This window comes from Microtus ochrogaster, linkage group LG10 (genome assembly GCF_000317375.1).
Source record: "Microtus ochrogaster isolate Prairie Vole_2 linkage group LG10, MicOch1.0, whole genome shotgun sequence".
NCBI classification, from domain to species: Eukaryota; Metazoa; Chordata; class Mammalia; order Rodentia; family Cricetidae; genus Microtus; species Microtus ochrogaster.
Genome location: NC_022035.1, coordinates 13,015,483 through 13,036,911, shown reverse-complemented (window position 1 = coordinate 13,036,911; position 21,429 = coordinate 13,015,483). Strand labels below are relative to the sequence as shown.

The 21,429-nt window shown below is 37.3% G+C and overlaps 1 protein-coding gene and 1 pseudogene across 1 annotated transcript in view; one reads left to right on the top strand and one right to left on the bottom strand.

The window, feature by feature from the left end:
• The window catches only part of Cftr (cystic fibrosis transmembrane conductance regulator), a 142,348-nt gene that overhangs the window by 79,127 nt on the left and 41,792 nt on the right, over positions 1-21,429 (bottom strand). The window contains exons 4-9 of the mRNA XM_026787509.1: positions 15,419-15,634; positions 8,730-8,819; positions 7,712-7,875; positions 6,852-6,977; positions 3,505-3,751; positions 1,305-1,397 (exon numbers count right to left, since the gene is read on the bottom strand). Of these exons, the coding sequence (XP_026643310.1) occupies positions 1,305-1,397; positions 3,505-3,751; positions 6,852-6,977; positions 7,712-7,875; positions 8,730-8,819; positions 15,419-15,634 (936 nt within the window). The remainder of the gene's footprint in view (positions 1-1,304; positions 1,398-3,504; positions 3,752-6,851; positions 6,978-7,711; positions 7,876-8,729; positions 8,820-15,418; positions 15,635-21,429) is intronic.
• On the top strand, positions 14,199-14,948 carry LOC106144247 (annotated as a pseudogene).

The window sequence follows — 21,429 nt, the reverse complement described above, 5'->3', positions numbered from 1 at the left end:
AAAGACAATATTATAATGTATAAACTCTGAAAAGTTTTCTACTAGATGGTTTAGCTTTTAATCAATAGCACTGTGATAGAAATACAGAGGGGCATGGTTTTTGCTCTTGTTATATAAGAAAAACTCTTGTAAGTGGACCAAATAATAAGTGAAATTTCTCCAGCCTTGTAAGTAAGTGTTGAGGGCACTAATGGGAAATACTTTTTAGACATTAAAACAACAGTTTCCACCTTATCTCTTTCTCCTTCTGCTACTTCCCATCTTTTCGTTCGTCAGGCCTGGCAACTGAATCCAGGCCATTGTCCACACTACGCAAGTACTCTGCTACTGAGTTACACCTCTTCCCCTTTATTTGTACCATTAAATAAGTAGCAATATGCAGTGTGGTGACTTGGAAATGGCTCTGAGGTATGGGAAACCAAGACTGATTGATATTTTAGCTCTACCATGGGTATTTGAGCAACCTCTTTACTTACAGGCCTCAAGCCCCAATTGACTAAAATGTAAGTATAAATTTTATCTAATCAAAGAATGCCATGTAACCCACTCTAGACCTGCCTCTCAGGTGTTGCCATCAAAGGAGATGGAGAATGTGCTGGACCAAGTGAGACAGTAAAGCTTGAGGGGTGATGAATATGAAGTGCATAAGGAGCGTGCAAGACACTGGAAGAGCATGCATGGAATTCAGCATTGAAACTAGGACCAGAGACTTGCATTTGCTCATCATCAGTTCACTAACGCTGAGCCTAGGTGAAGGCTCCCACACCACAGAGAAGGTAAAATGCTGGAAGCTGCTCATGGGGACTCAATGGGTCATCAACAGTGACAGGCAGGGGAGCCTTAGAAGTCATGATCAGAGAACTTAATATTCACTGAGGAACCCCTACATGCAAAGTGAGCAAATAAGCAATCCATGTAAATCATTTTATTATTAGGAAGATTGTATCTTCATTTAATAGATGAAGACACTAGCTGCTTGACAACTCGAAAGTAATATAACTTGGACTACATGGAAAATGAACTGCAGAGAGAAGATTCAACTCTAGTATTGAATCCTATCATCTTCCTGGCCTGTTAGATGAAATCAATTACATGATTTTAAAGAAACGGGGCTTTTATAATGCATTTAATGTCTGGTCTCCCACTTTTCACTCTATAACACAGAACAGCCCCTTTTCATAGCTCTATCAGTTATAGTATCATTTGAATGTTATGATTTACTGAGTAGAAATTTAGATATATGAAAAGGAAAAGGTTCAATTTTTATATATTAAAAAAAACCTACAACGTTTAGGAATTCTCACCTCCTCCCAGAATGCTGTTACATTCTCCATGACCACATCTGTGGTCATTAAGTTATACTCCAGCGTCTTATATTCTTGATTCTGCAGGAAATCCTAGCCAATAAAGAGAGTAAGGGCTTTTAATCATAGAATTGGAATAACAAGGATTCATTGCTTTATCTTCGTACAGTGTCTTAAATTAGAAATTATTTAATAAAAATAACTTTACAATTGTCCTAAAGTTAATGTATTAAGCAGCAGGACTCATCTCAGTCGAAATATACTCTTTAAATATATTAGCTTATGAAATTAGTTTTATATATTAGACATTAGTACACAGTTGCTTCTTTATTATACTATTATATGGAATATTAATTTCTTTTTTGCCTAATTTATTTATTTTTTGTTTTTTGTTTTCTTTTATTTATTTATTTGTTTATTAAAGATTTCTGTCTCTTCCCCGCCACCTCTCCCTCCCCCAATTAAGTCCCCCCACTCCTCAGCCCGAAAAGCAATCAGGGTTCCCTGTCCTGTGGGAAGTCCAAGGAACCCCCACCTCCATCCAGGTCTAGCAAGTTAAGCCAGACCCAAAAAGAGGAACATGGAATATTAATTTCTAATGAAACCCTAATAATTACTCACTCATGTCTCAGTTCAAGGTTAGTACAAAGGAAAAGAACCACAAATTGTGTTTTTTTAACACAATTTTATAAGCAACATCACTATCATCACTTCTCTAGATAAAGGGAACGTATAAGAACTTCATATAACTACTTTTAATAAAGGGCTTCATCAGAGACTCCAAACTACATTCTTCCTAGAGAAGATGTAGCATATTACTAAATCTGTGCACCAGGAAGTCTTCACTGGTCCTACCTGGCCTCTTTTCTTTCTTCCTTCCTTCCCTCCCTCTTTTCCTCTTTTGTTTGTCTCATTTACTTCTATATTTTTTCAGATGTTTTTTGTGTTACCATTCAGTTTTATTCTCACTTCCCTTACCTCTCTGCCCTCTTCTCCCTCTTTATTCTCTCATTTTTCCACCCAACTACAATGATAGAAATAAGATTAATCACAGAGTCACTATGATCCTAAGTGCCACTCACTATGTTGTCTAACCACATAACTCAAGTTCATTTAACCTTGGGGTGCAACGGGTAGAAAGAAGAGGCTGAAAGAGAGTATGATAAGCCGGAGAGGGTAGACTCCTTGAGTGGCAGCTGCTACAGCTATGGGGACCCAAATTACTAGAAAATCTGAATTTGTCAGAAGACACTCAGTGCATGTATATATATATATATATATATATACACACACACGTATGCCTGTGTACAAGGGTACACATGATATCTCTCTATTTCTAGTTACTAGCAATTAATTCAAAATTTCAAAGACAAATAAAACAGATATAGAAGCTAAAATAAAATGCTGCCACCACCTGTGACAGCAGACTTAGGTAAACAATGGAGGACCACTTAAACCAGCTCACCCTCCACCCCATCTATTTGTCATAATGATTAATTTCCGTGTTAATATTTAAACAAATATATTAAAGTATAATGATACATTATTCTTGCAAGTTTACTCAATTTGCTCTGTATAAACTACTTTCACCTCAAAGCTTTAAGATGTCTTACTACTAGAAGCTACTTTGGCATCCTGCAGTAATTAATGTGACACAAAATGCCATTTTTATCCCTCATACTATCCAGAAAAAGGCTAGAGAAGTTTGAGTGGGGGCATTCCAGGGTTAGCTGAAACATATTTATTTATTTATTTATTATGTATACAATATTCTGTCTGTGTGTATGTCTGCAGGCCAGAAAAGGGCACCAGACCTCATTACAGATGGTTGTGAGCCACCATGTGGTTGATGGGAATTGAACTCAGGACCTCTGGAAGAGCAGGCAATGATCTTAACCACTGAGCCATCTCTCCAGCCCCTAGCTGAAACATTTTACAACTTCTTCATGAAGTCTATTTTTCAATGTTTTTGGCTGTTTACAAGCTGCCTAGAACTTATCTCTTCACTGATTATTTGGGTGAGATTTCATTTCATTAGACCTTCGTTGTCAGGATTCATGAGACCCTGTATGAAAATGAGGAGAGGAAATCCCACCCATTCATAAATACAAAACCAAAAAAAAAAAATTTAGGGAGTTCTCCCACTATACAAATTTTAAACTGCTTCAGAATCATATAAGGATGTAGTTATGGAAATTACCTGTACTTTTGTTATCATTCCAATAGAATCATACCATGTTTGTACAGCAGTGGGGAACTGTCGTGTGACTGACATACGCAGGACAATGCAGAAAGAAATGGTTGTGAATATTTTTCGGAGGATGATTCCGTTGATGACTGTATAGGGATACACAGATAAAAAGACTACAAGGAACCCTGAAAAGAAGAAGGCAGAGCTGGTGAAGAACCTCATATAGGCTGCCTTCCGGGTCAGTTTCAGTTCCACCCTGTGGAAAACAGAAGATGTGAGATGTTACTTTCTTTTTAAATGTCAGGTGTTATAGAATATAAAATCTGAACATACAGTCTATAGTTTGGGCAAGTTATAGAATCTCTCTTGGGCTCAATTAGCTCATGTGATTGTTAGTGAATATACCATGTTTTTTACAGAATACTTGTTAACATTGCTGTAAAACAATTAAGAACTTCAATTACTATCATAATGAAATTTTTAATTATATTATTAAAATTAATTTAAATTGTATTATCTAAATATATTTCAATTTTATATCTTTAGAGACTTCATTATTAAAACATGAAATGACGTGTGGAAGAGAAAGAGTCTAGCTTGGTTTTAAATAGCATTGGCAATGGCATGAGGAGAGATTCATAGAGGTTAACTTGGATACAAGACAGCCAAGAAATGTGTTACTGGGCATCCTCTTCTCCGAGCCATATCTACTGATGCTGAGGTACTGCACTAGCTTCCCAGAAGCTACTCTGCCGTCAAAGAAGCCAAGTCATTGTATTGTAGGTGTGTCTTCAAACCCTCCCTCTTCAGTGTAATCATCTGCAGTCAAGCCTCACATAGGTACAGTCCTCTCGTCTGAACTCCAACTGTGAACTATTTTTTTTAAGACACACAGGAAGGGGTTAAATGATTTAATGGGATGTCACAAGAACCGAGAGCAATATTCCCCTCAACCTCAAACCCACTCTTGCTCCTCCGCACTCTTGAAGCCATAAAGCTTCAACCAATACAGTGATCATCTGCAACCAGTACAGTCAAAGGCCAATGTTAAACACAAAAGGAGCAATAGTTGAGATGGTCTGGTGCAATGGGGTACCTGAGATGCAGACACTTCCACAGACCTCGAATTCAAAGAAACAACTGACGCTCTCATGTGGTAGAACTAAAAGGAAATATTTTTTAAGTCTTCAAAGAAAACAATGCACTACTTGAGCTCACTGACAGAGGTCATGTGCATAACCTACATTATGATCAGGCTAATTAGGTGCAGTGTTTTATCTTTCAGTAAATTTGTATTGAAGGTGGGTTATGGTTTGAGGTCTGCCTGTTTTACCTATGTCATCAAAAGGAAGTCAGTATTTCCTCATGATTCCATCACTAGAGAGAAACATAATACTTCCCTTGAGAGAGGTGGTTAAGCTTAGATGATAACATAGCAGAAAATCTAATAGAATGCAATCTGTAATACTTTTCTCTTAGGTTAGTATTTATAAAATGATAGAACTGTTTAAAAATGATATCAAGGTGTCAAAGTTGTTCAAATATATTAGACAGTTGACAAAGTTGGAAGGAAAGGTCACATAGGCGGAAAAATAGATCTGCAAAACCAGAACCATCGAGAAACTATTATAAAGTCCCTAACATTTTATGAGTTATAAAAATATTCTATCAGTTTCTTATAAAAAAATTACAGTCCCTTTATTACTGAAGAGCAATAAAAGGCGTATTTTTTTTTCAAGGAGCCTTTGGCCCAGCTCAACAGTGGCTCAGCTGAGGTGATCATCCTTCAGAAAAGCATCCCATCAGTCTCTCCTAGATCACTGTATTTGCTCTGCTGAGTAACAGCAATTCTTACTTTCCCTTTTATGGAAGCACTTTCCAGCTTTTTCAGGTAACAATTTCATGCTGTATCAGACAGGTTACAACCAGACAAATGCTATCAGAATTAGCCAAACCAAAACACAGAGTAGGAAAGATGGATTTCATCTTTTGAGGAAGAGATTGGTAAAATATCAATGTCAGAAAAAGTCAGCCACAAGAACAACTTGTCTGTGAGCTTATCAGGAAGCCTGAGAAAACTGGATCCTCTGATAACCTCACACCCCTTGCCATGGCTATGTTTACAGGCAGAGTGCTGTGGTGCACTCAACTTGTTAATGTGAAAAACAACTCTCCTCAACTGAACAATTCCCCAAGATCTTTGAGGACGTTTCTGGAAAGAAAATGCAATGTCTTCCTGGATTTATCTTGAAAGGCATAACAGAAACAGGTGAACAATAATGTTTGGGAAATAACTACTCTTTTGCTCTTTCTATTTACATGGCAAAGGACTTAACATTTCAGCATTTCCTTTGTTATTCCAATCACACACCTGAGGCTCAGTTACCACTGTCTATGGGTCTATGCAGCCTGAATATGAAACAGCCCAAATTCACACCATTGCAAAGATCACTTTTTCCCCTGTGAAATACTTCAAAATGTCCTGCTCTTTACATCAGTTGTCTCCATAATGATGCATCTACCCCAGAAGTCTAAAAGTTTTCCTTGATTGTAGTCCAGAGGACAGGGAAGCCAACTAAAGAAAATCAGCTATATGGCTATACCAATGCACAATTTTCGTTTACCCAAAATTATCTCGGTAATTACATCTCAGTCTATGCTGTACTCTTCTTTCTTTTATTTTTTTTATTGCCAGATATAATCTTTACTAATCTGTGAAAGGTTATCTGAGATGAAAGAAGACAACGAACACAGGTGCCGAGTACTGACTCCATCTCAGGAGATGGCTTTTGCTACAGGGACTGATTTCATCTCCTGTGAGCAATTTACATGGACAACACTGAAAAAAATCCCTTTGTCATTCCTCAGGTTCAGAATACCAGGTCCAGTTTGCCCAAATGTATGGAATACAGTGTCATACAGCATCTACCTTTCCTCTCAGAACTATTTAACAGTTCCACTTATGATCTCCAGTAGTCCCCAGCATCTTTGTCACTGTTTTAACTCAGTTAAGGGTACTAAACAATTATAAACAACTACGGAAGACTCATTCAGAAGGGATACAAATCCTCACAGTGCAAATGAACTACTTGATTAGCTATGTAAACCAGAGCCTGGCATGGTGGCACATGCCTTAAAGTTCTAGGCCATCCTGGTATAGATACATACTGAGTTCTAGGTTAGAAAAACCTACATAGTGAGACCCCGTCTCAAAAATAAAACAAAACATTAACTCATCAAAGTGACTTTATGCAACTGATGCATAAATAATAGTATAGCTTAGAACATATGTTTGAATTCTACTGGAGTAGTCGTTTTTAAATGTTAAGTATAAAATTGTAACAATATCAACTTACTCTCTCAGGTTTTCAATTAACTTTTCCATCGCTGATTCCCAACAATATGCCTTAACAGAATGGATATTATCAATAATTTCTGATGTGATCACAAGTCTTTCATTGATCTTTGCGGCTCTCTGTTCTCTGTAAACCAATCACTTGATCAACCAATCAATAACAGAAAGAAGTCAAATTATTTACTAATTACTACTCAAAATTTTAAGGAAATTCATATTTCTTTTATTATATAGATAAACATTTTGTTATTAAACAGATGGTAACAAAAGTAACTCTATCATTTAACAGATGCCTCTGAATGTCAAACAACCACCACTATATGAATTTTGGACTTTGTCCTTTATCCAATCCTTATCAAAGAGGTGATAACTTCTATTTTGTGAAACAAATGAAATTATAAATGGTTTTTTTAAAAAAAAAAAAAAAAGACCCGAGTCCCCAGATTGCAGCTTTTTATGACATTTCAGCTGGCAAACTCTATATGTTCTCTGTCATAAACATGTATTATGACTCATACCACAGATGCATTCCATAATAAAAGTAATAAAAGCTTTGGTAGAATGACATACAATATGGGGTAGGAAAAGCCAGTAAATTCCATACAAAATTTAGGCATTTCTTCCAGGTCATATAAATACTATAACCACTTTACCTAAATTTTATGAGTATAAAAATGTACAAAACCTTAAAACTTTTATAAAGAAATTCTGTAGACCAATGGGGGAAAAATACCCTTTTGGTATATGATGTATTACTGATACCATTAAAACAACCCCTTCTTAGTGATATCCCATAGTTTTCTGGTCCTGGCACAGAGAAGCCCAAGTTAAATTCCTTCAAGGTGTGACAAAGATCACTACCTGTACTTCACCATCATCTTCCCTAAAATAGCCTGAAGAAGGACAAGTATTATCAGTAAACCAAGGCCACAGAAAGCAGAGAACTGCAACAATTCCCAGAGAAGTCCCATCAGGAGAGCTACTTGTAAAGGAGCAATCCACACAAAATGTGCCAAGGCAAGTCCCTGAAAAACAAGAGCACAGAGAAGAGCAGCTGACATGTTATACTTCACCCTCAACAAACAAGCAAAGAAACACATGCTGGGGGAAGGGAAGAGTGCTGAGGATTTGTCCACTCAAGGAACTCATGGTTCTGATCACATTAAATTGTACATGTTCTTAGTATGAAAGCATAGTACTGGGCTTAATCAATGCATAGACCAGGTTCCTCAAAGAAAAAATTTCAAGTCACTGCATCTTAAAATACATTGTCATCCCCCTCCCACAGAGTGGAATGGGACTGGATATCCTAGGAATTTGCCCAGATTTTAATATCTTTTAAAAATAAAGCTAGTGTCCTCACATTAGACCAAGTGAGAACAAGAGGCTCTCCTCAGAGACTCGGTACACACACACACGAACCTGAATAGTTCAACATGGTACTCAATTTAACAGTAATTTGTTTAACTTTTGTTAAATTAAATACTAGAAATGAAAAGATAAATAAAACAAAGTATCTGTCCTCAAAGACCTTGAATTTATTTGTGACATAAGGCAGCACAGAACAAGAACTGCCCAAAGTATCATATTTAGCCAACATAAATAACAATTTAAAGTATTATATTAAAAGGAAGCAAAGTATGATAAGGATTAAGTTTCGAAAAACCTTATTAAGGGCAAGCTGGGGTATGTTTCAGTTGGGCAATTTTACCTGACCTCAGAATGGGTGCTCTGAGCCTTCCCAGCTTCCAGAAATAGCCGAACTAGGGATGGAAGGGACTTGACTACTTAGCACTGTTATCTGGTGCAGATAAATCTTTCTTTAGGGTTGTTTGATTTCTAATAAAATGCATAAAACATTTAATCAGTGGGTACATACTTCATCAAATTTGTTCAGGTTGTTGGAAAGAAGACTAACAAGTTGTCCAATACTTATTTTATCAAGAACACGGCTTGACAGCCTTAAAGTCTAAAAGAAAAAAAGAAGTTAGGTGATATCAACAAACAAAAGTAAAATGTATTCATAAGTAACACATTAGTAAAGGAGAGGACCTTATATATACTTCAAGTGGATGATCAGCCTTGTTTCATATTCATTAGGTTCATACTTTCTCAGCTTTATGACTATTCAACTGAAAAGCAAATATTACATTGAAATACATTTTTATATTAAAAAGTTTTTATATTAACTTTTTGACTTTGACAATAAGATTGATACTGTATTTAAATAGCCATTTGTAAAATGTTCGCTTGAGTCTTTTTTTTTTTAATCATTTTGTTTGAGTTTTAAGGGCTTTTTTTTTTAACATTGTTTTTTAGAATGGAAACAAATACTATCCTGAGTCAGGTAAGCCAGGCCCAGAAGGACAAATCCTACCAGTTCTTCCTATGTGAGGATCTCAACTGTGAACTTTTCGAATATTAAGTACAACAATGCGTTGGTAAAAATCAGAAGGATAAGAGAGAGGCATTAGAGAGAGGGAGGGAGGACAATATTATACAGCAGGCATGAACTGGAGGCCAGGGCTGAGAGATAATGAGGGTAGAGCCATCTCTGCAGGGACTCGGGTGGGAAGATGGGAGAGACCAAGGGGAGGAGAGAGGGTAACTAACAGTAAGGATAAATGAAAAAGCCACATGAAAAACCTCTGCTTTATAAGATCACCTTTAAAAATACAATCTTAAGACTTTATTAAAGGTAGCATGTCAGAAGCCAGATTCATAGGACAGCTAAGGGGTGTACAGTGCCCTAAGTGAGGTGTGAGCATTCACAAAGCAGTAGGGTAGAAAGCCACCTTCCCTCTGCTTTGGGTGGGAGAGGCATTCACTCTGTTGAATGGCTTCAGAATTGTTATTACCCAGTTTTATCTACGCTAGCTTTAGCAGAATGTAATTCCACATGGGACTGTCAGGTGAGGATACTGTTTGCAATAATACAATCTAATAAGCATAAAAATACATTGGCAGAGACTAATTTACTCATGATCTGTCTCTGTCAAACATAATGCAAGGAAGCACATGCTATCCCATGTGATAATGGAGTGTGTTCCCAAATAGCAATTATCAGGATGATTTAATATAGAGATTTGTAAACATTATTAATGCTTGCTTGTCTTGCCTGTATTGTATGTCATGCCTTGAGAAATTAATAATAGCTGCACATGTATACATATAAATATGTGTGTGTGTGTGAGTTTAAATTTATAGTCTGAGTATCACTATTGTACAGGTCTAAGAATAAAAGAGCTTTTGTTTTGTTTTGGTCTTTTGAAAAAAGGTTTATCTGTGTAGCCCTGGCTGTCCTGGAACTTGCTCTGTAGACCAGGCTGGCCTTGAACTCAGAGGTCCATTTGCCTCTGCCTCCTGAGTGCTAAAATAAGAGGTGTGTACCACCAGTGACTAAGAATGAAGTTTTAAACCAAGCAAGCAAGCAAGCAAACAAAAAGATCCTTAAAAAGTTTAAATAGAGGTCTCCTTCCTGGATGATGCTTCTCTCAAAAAGCCACCAATAGTCAAAGTTCCAGTGCTGGGTATGGGACAGCTGCCTATGAGTGACTGACCAAGGAGGCTTTTAGCAATGCTCTTGGTTACCCGCCAGAATTTGATGGTAAGGCTCTGCTGCTGAAAATACTGTATACATACTACTGTCACAAGACATGGAGCTGAGCTGCAAGCTTCCTCCCTACTGGCTGGCTTTAATAATGCCAGAGGTGTACAGGACACAAACTGCTAGGGAAGACAGCATCATCAGTCTTACCCAACTGGGACTCTAATGAGCTACAGTAACCATGTATCTTTGTAAAATGTGCCCTCTGGTGCAGCAATAGCATGCTTTTTATGGGGGTAACTAGCTCCACAGCAGGGAGCTTACGCTTGCTTCTGTAACCCTGGCTAAGAGTCTCCGCTTTAGAAGGTCTCTGGCTACAGGTGGCAGCCAGTTAACTGATGTTCTACTCAATGCTCATATTATCAAGCTACCTTCTTACTTTTTCTCTTCATACCATAGATTAGGGATTGTACTCAGAGAAGTCTCTTACGACATTGGATACTGGTGAATGCAGAAACCTACAACTGACCCCAATGTGGTTTGACCGTGTGTGAGATGGCTGAATCACTCACAGCCCTGCCCCGTAACTCAGAGAACATGGCAGAAGAGGGGGCACAGAGAATACAGGAGTTGAGTGTAGGAAAGGCAGACAGTAGGAAGTGTTTTCATAGGACTTATCAGTCACGCTCATGAACTCTTTATAGCTGAGGCTATCTGCACAGGATGAAACATATCAGGATGGATGGAGGCAGTCTCATGCTTGTTAGGGAGGAGTGTCATATTATCTTGTCACTGGTGTCATATTTATATGTCAAACATATAAGCTTTTCCTGCTCCACTAAATAATCTCCCACCATGCTCTTATTAAACTCCATGGACCACACACAAAGACATGGAAGTAGGAAGGTACTTGCTAAGATGAGTTCCAGTTGAAAAGGGTAGGGAATGATGGAGAAAATGAGGATAAAGATGACTGAACTTAATTATATGTATAATAAAATATAAAATAATAAAAATGTATAAAATTATGAATAAAAGATAAAATCTAAGATAGTGAAACCTGGTCTTAATTTTCTCATAAATTATTTCACCAACTCTGTGGATCTGTCAAAGTCAATAAAAGCATGTTATGAGTAACTGAATCAATATTTTTTTATTGATTTTTATTGAGCTCTACATTTTTCTATGCTCCCCTCTCTGCTTCTCCCCTCCCCCAAGGTCTGAATCAATATATTTATGTTTATAAAACAAAGTCATCAATTTTGTTTTATTATTTTTTTTTGTTTTGTTTCGTTTTGTTTTTTGAGACAGGGTTTCTCTGTAGCTCTGGAGCATATCCTGGAACTAGCACTTGTAGACCAGGCTGGCCTTGAACTCACAGAGATCCGCCTGCCTCTGCCTCCTGAGGGCTAGGATTAAAGGCGTGTGCCACCACCACCTGGCCAAAGTCATCAAATTTTACAAAGAAAATAGATCATAAAAGATCATTAATTAGAAACATTTATTTATTGACCTATGCATTAATGATTTAACATTATTAAATGATTTCATTATTAATAAAAGAGAATAATCCTTTGTAAAATTTAATAGGTTATTTGTTGTTAGATGGCTTTGACACATTTATTGTTTCATCTCATCGTATATTTGTTGAGCATTTAATAGATTCAAACCACTGTCCTGAATGCATTAGAAATTAATATTTATTAAGAAATACTTCTTGTTTGGGAGCAACCTAGAAATATATATATTTATAAATATAGAAATTATTTCTATAAATATATGTGTGTTAATGAAGACAGAAAGTATAGTGGGCTCAGACTTTGGATTAGAAAAATATGAATGACTATATAGAGACAGAAATAAAACAATGGATAAATTTTAGACAGGCCAACACAAAAAGTGTCATGGTAGTTAATCACAAAATATTACTAGAGTAATAGGAGGGGAGGGAGCACTCACTGAGGTAAATAACAGGTGTTACATGTGTCTTAGAGAAAGTTTTGGCATCAGGAAAAGTTATACACAGGGTAAAACATGAAGCCGCATGCATAATATACACACGGTAAATGTTTATTGTTATTTTGGTAATTTTCATATTCATGGGCAAGTTTGTGTTTATATTCATTATTTTCAGTAAAATGTATTATAGTTTCCAAATTTTAAAGGGAGCAACTTTCTGTACTATATAATTTAAAATACTTTAGGAAGGATCATATATGCCATGGGCCTGAAACAGGATGAATATGGGGAAGGATATGAAACATGGAGAGAGCAAAGACAAAGCGCAATTAGGACCAACCAAGAGCAACACGAAGATGCACGCACACTCTGGCATGAGCCAACACAGGAATGCAAGTGTGGTTTGCAAGATAAACTAAATCATCAACCTCACAGGTAGCTGATGTTGAAATGGAAATGCACATGGAAGAGCTTCAGACTCTTCATTAGTATTTCTAAAAAGCGTGTGTGTGTGTGTGTGTGTGTGTGTGTGTGTGTGTGTGTGTGTGTACTATTAAATGAGGACTTGGTCACAAACTAACCATACTCCTTATTTTACTTCCCATCCCCTTTGCCTCAGTAATATATTTCCACACTTTTGTTTTTACTAATGCCTGAAAACAATTTCATGTCAAAGATTGGGATTTGCCTATTCTAAAAATTTGAAGTAGTTTTTAATATAGTTCTTCATTTAGTTATAGGTTTTATATTCATTTAAAGAATAAAAAATAAAAATTACAGTACCTGCAGTAGAGAGTTGTGGGTAAATAAAATTAGATCACATTTAATTCATTTATTAGTATAACATATATAAATATACATATATATATATATCCTTAGTTATCAGCATTACAATATAAAGTCATTACTTCTTAACAGGTATTTATTAAAGTAAATTGAATATTCTATGATAGCAAGTTCTGTTGATTGTACATTACACATGATCTCTAAAAAGTTTTGTTGATTTATCATGGGAATTAGGATTTGATGAGATTGTAGTTTAAGAGATTAAATTAAACTTCTGACTCCCTTTTGTTCTTCTCGGCTTCCATAAAAGCCCTTTTTGAACAATAAAGTATGGCTATCAAGATTTTATTACACTGTTGGCCTTGAGAGTGTACTATAATGGTGTTATGGATTACTTGTTAGAGGTCAATTTCCGATCCATAGCCCTTATAAGCCAGGTACATAAAGTTTGTCATTGAAGAAAGAAAACAGCAAAGAAAAAGGGAAGATATAAATGATACCACCAATGTATATGTCTTTGAATACTTGGTAGGAGAAAGCACATACACAGATTGGAGAAAGCACAAGCCATTGAAATAACTTTGAATTTTGTTAGAAATTTAGACCACATTTAGGTAGCTAAATGTTCATTTGAATTGATTTAAATCATGCCTAGAGTATTTAGGCTCTTGTCTAGCTAACACATGTAGAAAAGAGAAATAAGTTATGATTTCAATGCATTGGTATTTCAAAACCTTTATAGTTAGAGGACTTGCTGGGTGACAAAAATCCAAATCAAAGTAAGACAGTAGATGCAAGTTACCACTGTGAGACAGTCACCACCTATGCTTAGGTTAACCATGACAATAACATACTGAATTATTATTAACAAATATAAAGACAGATATCATTTTACCACAAGATGATATTTTATAAATGACTTTCATCCTGACATTTGTCATTTTAACTGAAAAAAGAGCGGATTAAAAAATTGATGGTGGCTTCTTCTTCTTCTGGAAAACACCAAATGGCGGATGACGCCGGTGCAGCAGGAGGGCCCGGAGGACCCTGGGAGGTAAAGCTGAAGACAAGGAGTGGATTCCCGTCACCAAGCTGGGCCGCCTGGTTAAGGACATGAAGATCAAGTCCCTAGAGGAGATCTACCTGTTCTCCCTGCCCATTAAGGAATCTGAGATTATTGACTTTTTCCTGGGAGCTTCCCTAAAGGATGAGGTTCTGAAGATCATGCCCGTGCAGAAGCAGACTAGGGCAGGCCAGCGGAGCAGGTTCAAGGCTTTCGTCGCTATTGGGGACTACAATGGTCACGCAGATCTTGGTGTCAAGTGCTCCAAGGAGGTAGCCACTGCCATCCGAGGGGCCATCATCTTGGCCAAGCTTTCCATTGTCCCTGTGCGGAGAGGCTACTGGGGGAACAAGATTGGCAAGCCCCACATTGTTCCTTGCAAAGTGACAGGTCGCTGTGGTTCTGTGCTGGTGCGTATCATCCCTGCCCCCAGAGGCACTGGCATAGTCTCTGTTCCTGTGCCCAAGAAGCTACTGATGATGGCTGGCATTGATGACTGCTACACATCAGCCAGGGGCTGTACTGCCACCCTGGGCAACTTTGTCAAGGCCACCTTTGATGCCATCTCTAAGACCTACAGCTACCTGACCCCCGACCTCTGGAAAGAGACTGTGTTCACCAAGTCTCCTTATCAGGAATTCACTGACCATCTTGTGAAAACCCACACCAGAGTCTCTGTTCAGAGGACCCAGGCTCCAGCTGTGGCCACCACATAAGGGTTTTTATACAAGGAAAATAAAAATGAATTAAGTCTGTTAAAAAAAAATTGATGGTGATTTAGCTCACTATTATAGCACTTGTCTATTGTGTGTGAAGCCCTGCAGTAATTCAAGAAACAACAAAAACTCCCAAAGCAAAACCACTCAGATCCTTTTCTTAAAAAAGGGCATCTGTGATATTGTTAAGTTATAGAAGGTACTTAACTGTCTACTGAGGTAAATTGAATTACTAAGGATAAATAAAACAGTACTTATTCCTGCCATTTATTTCACAGACAGGCAAAATTGAGATCTATTTTCATACTTATCCTAAATTTTTAGAGCTCACAATCTAATTCAGGGCATCGAAGATATGCCATGTAGAATACCTGAGACTGTGCAGGGTGACAAACCCAGCAAAGAACTTGCTGTCATACAGGAAGCCCTGAGTTCAATCCCCAACATTGAAATAACAAAACAAAATCAATAAAAAACACTCCCCCCAAAAGTATTACCTTCTTATAAATCAAGCTAAACATAGCTATTCTCATCTTCATTCCAATGCGATGAAGACCAAAAATGGCTGGATGAAGAAGCAATGTTCTGATAATGAAGAGAAGGCACAAGCCTATGCCTAAGTAAATGGCAATGGAGCGCTCCATCTTGTTATCTGGGTCATAGGAAGCTATGATTCTTCCTAGCAAGAGGGGCTGGACGGCCTTGGTGACTTCCTGCAGAAGAAGAAAACAGATTAAATTTCATTTCCTTGTCTTGAAATACCTTCACAATCTCATTATAAAATATTTTTCTTTACAGAGGATTTGAAATGGCTTTATAGAGAGAATCAAGTCATCTATGAAATTGATGTTGTCTTTAACTTGTAAAATTCTAAAATAAGATTTGGTTATTACTTCAAACTCTACTATAAGCTATAGTAATAAAAACAGCTTGGTATTGACTAAAAATAGACATTTGGACCAATGGAATCAAATCTAAGACCCAGACATTAATCCACACACCTATGATCACCTGATTTTTGACAAAGAAGCCAAAACGGTACAATGGAAAAAGGAAAGAATCTTTAACAAATGGTGATTGCATAACTGAATACCAACATGTAGAAGATTGCAAATAGATTTATATCTATTGCCATGCACAAAACTCAAGTCCAAGTGGATCAAGGAACTCAATATAAATTCAGTTACATTGAACCTGATAGAAGAGAAGAAAGTGGAAAGTAGCCTTGAACACACTGGCACAAAAGAAAACTTCCTAAATATAACACCAGTAGCATAGAAACTGACAGTAAGAATCAATAAATGGGACTTCCTAAAGCTGAAAAGCTTCTCTAAGGCAAAGGACACAGTAAATAAGACAAAACGACAGCCTACAGAATGAAAAAAAAGATCTTCACCAACCCCACATCTGATAGAGGGCTGATCTCCAAAATATATAAAAAACTCAAGAAACTAGACATCAAAATACAAAATAACCCAATTAAAAAATGGGGTACAGAGCTAAACAGAATTCTCAGCAGAAGAATTTTCTATGTCTGAAAGACATTTACCATATTGTTCAACATAATTAATCATCAGGGAAATGCATATCAAAATGACTCTGAGATACTATCTTATACCTGTCAGAATGGCTATGATCAAAAATACTGAGGGCAACTTACATGGAACACTCCTTCATTGTTGGTAGGAATGCAAACTTGTACAGCTACTTTGGAAATCAGTATGGCAGTTTCTCAGAAAATTGAGAATCAATTTATCTCAAGGCCCAGGGATATCACTCTTGGGTATATTCCCAAAGGGTAATCAACCATACCAGAAGGACACTTGCTCAACAGTGTTCATAGCAGCATTATTTGTAATAGCCAGAATGTGGAAACTACCTAGATGCTTCTCAACTGAATAATGGATAAAGAAAATACGGTACATTTACACAATGGAGTATTATTAAGCTTTAAAAAAACAACGACATCATGAAATTTGCAGGCAAATGGGTGGGACTAGAAAAAACCAACCTCAGTGAGGTAACCCAGACTCAGGAAGACAAATACAGTATGTACTCACTCCTAAATGGATATTAATGTAAAGCAGAGGATAAACAGACTACAACCCACAGCTCCAGAGAAACTAGATCAGGACAAGGAAGACCCTAACAGGGACACATGTATCACCCTGGGAAGGGGAATTAGTTGAGATCTCCTGGGTAAACTGGGGGTGAGAGTGGGTGGTAAAGGGAAGGGGACGGTGGATGAGCACATGAGAGAACATGATGGTAGAGGGGGAGAGGGATGAAGTGGGAGAGCAATGAAAAAGAGATCTTGGTAGAGAAAGCTACGATGGGGTTAGGGAGCAACCTGGTGGTAGGGAAATTCCCAAGAATCCATAAGGATGACTCCAGTTAAGACTCCTAGCAGTAGTGGAGAGGGTGCCTGAACTGGCCTTCATCAGATTGGTGAATACACCAACCATGATTATAGACCCTTCATTCAGTAACTGATGGAACCAGATGTAAAGATCCACAACCAAGCATTAGGCCAAGCTCCGAGACCAATCGAAAAGAGGTAGGAGGGAATATATGAGCAAGGGAGGTCAAGAACATGATGGAGAAATCTACAGAGACAGCTGAAACAAGCTTGTAAAAACTCATGAACTCTAGACTGACATCTGTGGAGCCTCCGCGGGACCAAACAAGGCTTTCCATATGTGGGAGACAGTGGTGAAGCTTGGACTATCTGAGGGGCCTCTGGAAGTAGGACCAGGATCTATCCCTGGTGCCTGAGCTAGCTTGTAGGAGCCCATTCCCTATGCTGGAATGCCATGCTCAGCCTTAATGCAGTGGGAAGGGGCTTGGTCCTGTCCCAACTTAATGTGAGAGACTTTGTCGACTCCCCATGGCGGCCCTTACCCATTGGGAGAAGTGGATAGGGGGTGGACTGGAGGGGAGCAGGGGGCATGGGAGTGGGTGGAGGTAGAACCGTGGTTGGAATTTAAAATTAAAAAAAAAAAGATTGGTTACTAGTTTACAGCAAAAGTCACATCGAGACAAGTTTTGTGAGGTGTTCGCTAAAACCTGAATGAATAGTGGCTTCAGTAAGGCATATACTAGGACACACCTTGGGCCAGTTCCAACAAACTCATCAACTTTTCAGTAGTCTTCAACTGACTGCCAGCCAGGCTGTTTATCCAGTTAACCATCCCTTCTAAATGCACATGGTCAGGTTTGAACCCAAGAACTCTAAATCTTATCCATTTTGCTAAGCAGCCTTCAAATTAGGAAGACATTATCTCCCAATTTTTTCTTATAACGACTTACTTATAAGTGAAACAGAAATTTAGGGCTAAATCCCACAAGAAGATTAAGACAGATGTGATCCTAATTGGTTATCTCTAAGTCTGACTGACCTACCCCATCACTGTTCAGCATTTTTTGCTCTTACCCTTAATTTGCTTTTCATTGTTATCTACAATGGACTTTCCAAATCTCAAGTGCCAATACAACCTGTCCCATCATTCCCAAAAGATGACCATGCTCTCTATATCACTTTCCTCCCCAAAGGAAATTACAATCGACAATAGCTACTGCTCATTCTGACTTTATATACAGTGCTTTATCTCATTTATATACGGTATAAAGCTCTGAAATAAGAGAAGGTTGAAACCTTTAAAAAAGCTTCTAAAATAATCACAAAGATGCTACATCATTTCCTTTCACGTGTCCATATTTTAAATGGATTTGAATTATAGAAAATCAAAAGGCAGGGATGAAAAAGAAAAATTTTAACCTCCTACCTAGTTAAAACATACTAATAGTTTGTGTGATCTAGTGATTAAAACTTGATTTTTAAAAAGCAAAGTATACAAAATACTTCTTACATATGCTTCATATTTTTATTACATGGCAAACATTTAGCATATTTAGATGTAGAATTAAACTAGAGATTAAACAGGCACATTCAGGGTGGTAGGGCCTAGATGTGACTTTTAAATGTCATATAAATGTCCTCATAGTGTTTTGTTTTTACCTAAAAGCATTTTTTTTGCATTTTTCTTATACATATCATATAGTTACCTCATTTGCTCTAAATGCTATATAGCAAGCCTTCTTATGACTATATTGGGTTGTCTATGCCTGCATAGTGACAAATGTGTTGTTTTTATACTTGGATATTATGACCTTGATTGTTTTGTAAAGTGAGAAAAACCAAGAGACAAGTTAGAGACTATATTAAATATCATATTGCACAAAATATAACATATAATAGTTATATTGTATTATAAATACATTATATATAATAAAAAATTATAACTTGTATTACCGTAAATGGAACGCCCATTCTACATATTACTACTACTGTGTTAGATTTCAACTTGCGTCAACTAAGAGGACATACTCATCTTTTGAACAACAGGTCACCCCACAAAGACACCGGTAGTATTCCTCTGGAAAAGCAGATACTCAGTTTGCTTCTTCACAGGAAATTTCCAAAGACAGGATCATATGTAGGTCGCAGCATAACCCTCGCTACCACACAGTGCTGTTACCTCTCAGGGACAAAACCAGCACTTCCAGCCTCTCTCTGCCACTCCTTTTCCTAACCTCTTTTCTGTATCATGTTCTCTAATATTTACAATGGAACCATTCATAGGTCCACCTGACATGCTTTTTAAATGTGGGAGAACACCCACAATGGTAATTGATACCCAGCTTACTCCATAAATTGCAGGCCTTCTCACAAACCACCGCTGGTACCTGAAAGCTGAGTGTCCTCTGTTGCTTGGACTACTTTCAGAAGCACAAGTGCCCTCGTTTCCACCACATGAAATAGTAAACCCAAACAGAATTGCATCCATTGGAAAATAATGTAAAGCTATTTTGGGTAGTATAATATCCAGTTAAATATTTAAAAATTTTTATAGAAGGTAGAATTTACCTTAGGAAGTAGAAGAAACTTAATAGCAATATTTAAGACAATATGGACAGTAAACTCAGGACCATAAAACTCAAACTCCTTTTTTACACTAACTTTTGAGAATCTTATACACAAATATACTGTATGTGTCACTTTTACAACTCCCTCCCTCTCTTCAAACTCCATCCATGCCTACTCTGACTTCCTCTTAAGTTCATAACCTCTTTAACTATTCTTAGCCCAGTGTATCTACTCTCTGTATACCCTCGGTCACTTCTATTGTTTGGACAGTTCTCTTCATTGGCAAACTCTGGTAATTCAGAAGGTTCCCTCCTATAACATCATCCCTGAAAGTATGAGCTGAGTATAAGAATACTATGCAGAGGCTAAAGAATACCTTAGGTAATTGTACTGATTCATTTCTTTACACACACATACACAGAGCTCAGAGAGTTAAACAATGTGAGTTCAGAAGACCGTCTGGGGTCCGGAGTTTTGACACATGACCATAATCCTATCTTGGGAGGCTGAAAAAGGAAGATTATGAAATCCAGGCCAGTCTGCACACACTTTCTTCCAACCAAAGACCATCTGTCATCTGGATAAGTGAACGTGCAAAAATAGCTAAAGAGACTGCACTCATATGGGAATAATTTTAAGTTTCAGAGTAGCCTCCCAGGGGAAGTTTGAACACATGTCATGGTGGATATACCTGGGCTATCATAACATTTTCAAAGGCCAGAACTCAAAGTCACTAGGTGAATACATATCCTTAAACCACTTCCACTGTACCTGACAAAGTCAGATGTTTCTAGAAACAGGAAAGTCTGCATTGAGTGGACAGATTATAAAGGAAAGTTCAGACAGAAACAGAAAGGCAAACTGAGGTTTGCAGCTAAATTATATGGAACTATCTCAAGGTATCTTTATATAAAACCATTTTAAAAAACTACAAGTTGTGGAGCTGGGGGTTAGTTCAGGGGTAGAGTGTTTGTCTAGCATATGGGGTTTCAGAGTACTTTGTTATATTTTGTGCAGCCACTAAGTAATATCATTCATCTGTTTTAAGCATGTTTTATATAGCTTTACCTTTAGAATATTAGGGCCGGTAATACTGAGAAATCAACTAACAGAATACCAGTATCATGCTGAACAACCCAGGAGTATCACAATGACAACAGAGAAACTAATCTAAAAACAGTATTGTGTCTGGGAAAAGTTCCAACAAAGCTGGATATAAACACTCCTGGTTAACCATAGAAAGAGGCTCCTTCACAGTCAGGAACTGGTGCCATAGCCTCTGCAGTCAGGAAAACAAAAGAATACTGGCTATTATGGCCACTTAACATCTTAATGAAACTTCTAAGGTAACTATGTAAGAAAAATGATTGCTATGAGTGTTATAAATAAAACAAAAAGCACCATCATTAATACAGAATGGGATTGACTAGAGAGACTATTAAGTACACTAAAAACTAACTGAACTAAGGAAAACTAAGTAGTGCAAAGATTATGTTTCCCCTAATATATTTTATAAGATTTATGTGTATTTTAAAAATAAACAAATTAGCAGCAGGAGAGGGACTATCTATTTACATTGCC